General features: G+C 50.5%; 1 protein-coding gene across 5 annotated transcripts in view; it reads right to left on the bottom strand.

The window, feature by feature from the left end:
- Positions 1-254: 254 nt before the first annotated feature.
- SYNJ2 (synaptojanin 2) overlaps positions 255-6,000 on the bottom strand; it is a 103,187-nt gene continuing 97,441 nt past the window's right edge. For 3 of the 5 annotated variants that reach the window (XM_030316684.1, XM_030316685.1, XM_030316688.1), the window contains 3 exons: positions 4,963-5,071; positions 3,110-3,261; positions 255-1,331 (listed from right to left, as the gene is read on the bottom strand). In XM_030316684.1, the coding sequence (XP_030172544.1) occupies positions 594-1,331; positions 3,110-3,261; positions 4,963-5,071 (999 nt within the window). In that variant the 3' untranslated portion in view covers positions 255-593. Of the gene's footprint in view, positions 1,332-2,544; positions 2,696-3,109; positions 3,262-4,962; positions 5,072-6,000 lie in introns of all 5 variants that reach the window. The other 2 variants (XM_030316689.1, XM_030316690.1) reach the window with 1 other exon arrangement.

Genomic DNA, 6,000 nt, shown 5'->3' with positions numbered 1-6,000 from the left:
AGGGTCAGTTTACACGTATATAAGTAAACACAAGGGCTCACAGGAATGTATACTCATTTGGTTGATCTATTGGGGGCTTCCATTACTATTACTATTTTTTGTAACCTCGTATCAGCAGGCCAGGTATATAGCTCTTAATGGTCCCAGACACCTTTTAGTTTTATGGATCAACCTTCAGGTGGTTCACCGTAAAGTTATTCCCAATATCTGTAAGATACAAACAAAAATTTAAAAAACCCACATACACACATAAATTGAAAAACCATTTAAAATCCAATGAGAGAGAGAGAGACTCTTGGACGTTATCAGCTAGATTCTCTTTCCTCAAGTCTACACGCTGAATCTAACCAGATTCTAGGAAACTAAAATGCACACGTCTGGAATAAAACGTATCTTGGTGGCTGAATAATTATCTTATTGAATAAGAGACACAAGAGTGACAGAAGGACAACTGTGTTTTCAGTGTGCCTTTAAATAGAGGTCTCTTTTGACCCGGGAGGGTGAGGCCAAGGTGTGGGGCTGTGCCCTGGAAAGAGACGCCAGAGGGAAGAAGGCACACGTTCTCGGAAAGAGCTGTGGTCCATGCCTCCTGCTCATGTTTCTGCCAGCGGGTCAAACACCTGCAGCACGGTCCTCTTGTCCTTGTCACTGATTGTCATCCAGTGACCCAAGTCGTTCGGCCCGCGCTCCGGTGGCAGGGTGTCGGCCGCTGAGGCGCTGATTTGCAGCGAGGCTGTGTGTGCTCTTCCGAGGCTCCCAGTCCCGGGGTCCAGTGGGTCAGAGTTCTTGGAAAGCCAGGCATTCTTCAACAGGTGAGTGTCGTGGAGAAGGTTCCAGAAAGGATCCTGGTAATCACCAAGAAGGGAGGCCGCCTCTGGCTGTGTCTCCTTGGTACCATCCGCTTGGGCACCAGCAGCAGACAAGGGGCCAGGATGAGCCAGTTGTGGAAAGAGCACGCCCTGGTCAGGCCGGGGCGCGGGGGGACAGTCACTGCTGCTACGGGTGAGGCTCTGGAGAAGCTGGCTGTTGTTCTGCAGCACCTGCAGGTGGAAGGCTGCGGGGGCAGACTTCTTCCTCCTCGGGGGCGCCTGCGGCGCGGGGGGCAGCACCTCCAGAGGGGGTGGCGGGGTGGCTCCGGCCGCAGGAGGGGCGTCGTTGGGCACCGGCTTCCCCCCGCTTGCCTTCCTGTCAGTCCCCTTCCTGGGCTGAAGTGTTCTCGGTTTGGGAACAGGAGGGACGGCTGCTAGAGGAGGGGTTTCAAGGCTGGTCTCTGGGGGCCCGATTGTGAAATGGACAGACTGTTGCCCACACTGTTCTTCCGGTGACTCAGGCTGAGAAAAGGCAGGACAGAGAGTGTAAGTCAGTAAGAGGCCAGCGCTGGGGGAGCAGGAATCAGCACCCAGACGCTGTCTGCAGGGGAAGCAGGGATGGGGCCGAGATGACATTCCAGCAAATTCAAGATTTGAGAATGTCCGGGATGCGCAAATGTAACCAGATACAAAACGGCACAGGAGAAACACGTATGAAGTACCAGGAGGTCCAACAAAACAGGAGTGAAAGCTTTAACACCAGGGCCACACAGTGACTATTTTGACACAAGTTTTTTGGTTTTTTTTTTTTTCCTGTTACCTTAGAAACGGGGTTATGCTCTTCCTTGATTAAAAGCAAACCTCCAAAAAAAAAAAAAAAAAAAAAAAAAACCAAAAAACAAAAAAAAGCCCCGATCTTTTCTGAGGCCACGGCTTTGAAAATTCAGTGTGTACCATGCTAGGCTGAAGGAAACTCCCTTACAGTGTGCAGCTCACCGAAAGGCTAATGGATTGGCTTGCTCCTTAAGCCTTTGATTTTTGAATTTTTTTTTTTAACGTTTATTTATTTTTGCGACAGAGAGAGACAGAGCATGAACGGGGGAGGGGCAGAGAGAGAGGGAGACACAGAATCGGAAACAGGCTCCAGGCTCTGAGCAGTCAGCACAGAGCCCCACAGACCGCGGGCTGGGGCTCGAACCCACAGACCGCGAGATCGTGACCTGAGCCGAAGTCAGATGCTTAACCGACTGAACCACCCAGGCGCCCCAAGCCTTTGATTTTTAAATACAGAAGATGGAAATTTTCGCACGGGAGTGTCACTTCCTTGGCCCCAATTCAAAACGATCGCAGAACTGCACGCAGCCAAAGGAAGCTTCCGTACTGCGGGGGCCGTTTGTACCGTCAGCATCAGCACGTCCTCTGGCTCTCTAGAAAACAAACTGCAAAAACCACCCCTTCTCCACCGGCCTTTTACTGTAAGCCCTGTGCAGTGGCCTGAGAAAATGAATCCATTTCTGCCCTGGCTTCCTAGAGACAAGACAGAACAGGGACAGGGGAAAGGAGGAGGAGGAAAGAGGTCTGCTCCCTAAGGAGGCCCGGCAGATGGACACGTGTGACTCGCAGATGGGGAGGCAGACGGATGCTGGACACACAGAGCAAGCGTCAAAGCCACAACGCACACTTTCCACAGGTGGAAAAGCAGCGGTCACCCTGTAATGACCAGCCAAGGGATTACCGAGGGTCCCGTTACTAGAACAGTGGGATCAAACGGAAGATCCAGATGTCTCTACAGGTGCCAGTCTTTGGGCTGCGACTGTCCTGACAAACTCATGTCTTTGAAGCAGCAAGCGAGGCTGAGAAGCTTGAGAGCGAGAGCAAAAAACAATCTGCAAGAAAAGTGGCAAGAGAAGCCGTCGAAGCCCCAGCGTCCGAGCCGCCCACGAGCTCGTCGACACCGCTAATCCAGGAACCCCCTGTCGGTTTTCTGGCGCAAATCAAGTGTGTACGGTGCGACCAGATATACACGAGCGGGAAACACAGGAGCACTTGGAGAAGCGCATCCCACGGCGGCTCCATCTGGGGGCTCAGGCGGAACGTTTGGGAGGCGCGACACCTCCAAGCCGCTCCATGGCAGTGACAGATTCCTGGCTTTTCTGCTCGGCTAGAGCCAACGACGCGGCGGGGATATGAAGGAGGAAGCGACGGCCAAGCAGTTTCTCACGGACGGGGCCGTGTCTGGGAATCCTCTAAGCAGACACTGGAGCTACGCGGGAGTAAGGGACTTCGCTCCGGGTTCTTACCTTTCCGGTCCTCCTCAAGGTTGGCTTCTTGATGGCAGGAACCCTGGGTGCAGGCCGACGGGGAAGGAGCGGGGCCACCGCTACTGGGGGCTCTGGTTTGGAAGTCCCTTGGTTCCTCAGGGCTGTGGCATTTACGGCTTCTCCTGGGATGCCTGAAACATACGGTCGTATGGATGGTGACGCGGGCAGGACAGGGCAGTGCGCGGCATGATTTAATAGCCAGACGGTCTGCTACACGCTAATGCTAATTTACTCAGGTGATGTGTTTCCTTCTTGTTCTAAAAACAACCACAGCAACATCTTTGGGGGGATGTCAGGACCAACCAGCTAGGTTTAGCCCCCGGCTTCTCGTGTTCGCCTTCTCGACACGGATTGGTCTTCACGGGGGGGATCAGTGAGGCCCAGGCATTATACACAAAGTTTTATGTGTACGTGTGTTTCTCTCAGGGGAGGTAATCTGAAACTTCTCAAAATCTCTGCAGGGCCCACGACCAAGGAAATGTCAAGTTGGGATCCTGGGTAGATTTCGAACCTCAAACCTCTCCTAACCACCACATTCATAAAAAAACTTCTTTAAAAAGCTTTATTGGGGTGCCCAGGTGGCTCAGTCAGTTAAGCATCCAACTTCAGCACAAGTCATGATCTCACAGTTCGTGGGTTCGAGCCCTGCACTGGGCTCTGCTCTCAGCACAGAGCCTACTTCGGATCCTCTGTCTCCCTCTTTCTCTGCCCCTTCCTCTCTCTCAAAACAAAACAAACAAAAAAACAAAAAACCGTTAAAAAAAAAAAGTAGCTTTACTGAGATATAATTCACATGCCATGAAATTCATCCTTTTTAAGAACACAGTTTAGTGGTTTTTTAAGTGTATTCCTAGAATTGTACAACTACCACCACTATCTTTCCAGAATATTCTCATTACCGCAAAAAGGAACCCTGTCCCCATTAGCAGTTGCCCCCCCCCCTTTCTCCCCCCCCCAGCCCCTGGAAACAACTAGTATGTTTCTGTCTGAGTAGATTTGCCTATTCTGGACACTTTGTATAAATGGAATCATACAATATAAAGCCTTTTGTGTTTAGCTTCTTCCCCTCAGCATAATATTAAGATGTACCCATGATAAAGCATATCTATGAGTGCTTTTTTCTACAATTTTTTTAAACATTTATTCATTTTTGAAAGAGAGAGAGAGACAGAATGCGAATGGGGAAGGAGCAGAGAGAGAGGGAGACACAATTCGAAGCAGGCTCCAGGCTCCAAGCTGTCAGCATGGAGCCCGACGCGGGGCTCGAACCCACAGACTGCAAGATCATGACCTGAGCCGGTCGGCCACCCAACCGACTGAGCCACCCAGGCGCCCCTGTATGAGTGCTTTTTAAGGCTGAATAATATTCCACTATATGGTTACACTACATCTTACCCACTCATCAGTTGATGGTCATGTGGGTGGTTGGTTACATCTGTACAATTATTTATTATTATTATTGTTACTTGAGAGAGAAAACACCAGCAGGGGAGAGGGCAGAAGGAGACAGAGAGAATCCCAAGCAGCCTCCATGCTCAGTGCAGAGCCTGACATGGGCCCGATCCCATGACCCTGGGATCATGACCTGAGCTGAAACCAAATAAATAATAAACCAAATAAATAAATACATAATTTTAAATGGATAATTTTAAATGGATAGTAATAATTTTAAATGGATAAAATTTAGCAGTTCAGTTTTATCAAATGTTGCTAAAGGGTGTTTCCATTTAATACTGCCTCCAGAAAGAAGGAAATTACTTTCTCTTCTAGGTCCCTTCTAGTAGGAAGAGGCAAAGAAAAGACCAGAAGCAGAACCCCAGCGGACCACTCACCCCCTCTCGCTTCCAGAAGACATCGGATGGCTGCTTCTGCCTCCTGGGCATTGGTAGTTTTGATCTGCTTGACATTGTAGGGTTTACTTATCCCCGTCCTGGCTTTGGGCTTCAGGACAGAGTCAAGAAGAAAAGCAATGTTAACACAGGCAGGCAAACAGACTCACCTGGTCTGATCCCTGCCTGCTGATCTGTTCACAAGCGTGTGATGCAAGGGGCTCCGTCAGATGGTGGTTAAGACGCAAACTCCGATCCAGACTGCATCCCTCAAGCCTCTGTCCCCCCGGAGTACTCTGAGATGAATGCAGTAATACTGAGACCTGACCTCCTGTCCCCAACCGGATGGTTACAGGTCTTGGCAATGCGGCTAAACCACCTTCTGCTTTGCTAACCAGGTAAAAGCCAGAAAGCATCATCAGAGGCCACTTTTTCGGCAGCTCAGCACAATTCTTGACACACCTTCCACGTTTTCTCAAAAGTGCCCTTTCTGCCTCTTCACCCAAACCTCTGGGTTGCCACTGACGGCCTGCCTTCACTACCATCAACTGCTGAGGCCTAGCTGTTCGTTCCCTCCCCTGCCATCACACGGGACGTCTGGCCCAGCCGCCGCACCCTCCTGGCACAGCCTGCCTCCACCCAGCACCCCGGCTTCACCTCCCATGCTCTATTCCTCTGACCTCCACCTACTGTCTTCCTACGCAGCTCACTGCCATCTTCTGGAACTTTCCACCTCTACAATCCTCCCTGTTGTTATCACTAGCATTCCCTTACCGCGAAATTGAGGCCCCATTACCTCTTCTCTCAAGACAGCTGATCAGAATTTCTCCTATTTTGCCTTCTATCAAGCACTTGTCTACACACACCAAGGTCCAAGTCAAGCCTCGGAAGGGAGAGAAGCAGAGGGGTCTGGGAACAGTCCCACCACACAGGGACACGTGGGATTTTTTTTCGTCAAACGTGATTTTCTCTCTAGCCCTCTTACAACCATATGAAAACCCTGTAAAAGACCTAAACTATGGGTTTGGGAAAGAGCTGTCA

Source organism: Lynx canadensis, chromosome B2 (genome assembly GCF_007474595.2).
Source record: "Lynx canadensis isolate LIC74 chromosome B2, mLynCan4.pri.v2, whole genome shotgun sequence".
Classification (NCBI taxonomy): Eukaryota; Metazoa; Chordata; class Mammalia; order Carnivora; family Felidae; genus Lynx; species Lynx canadensis.
The sequence above is the reverse complement of the archived record's forward strand: the minus strand, read 5'-3'. Positions and strand labels throughout refer to the sequence as shown.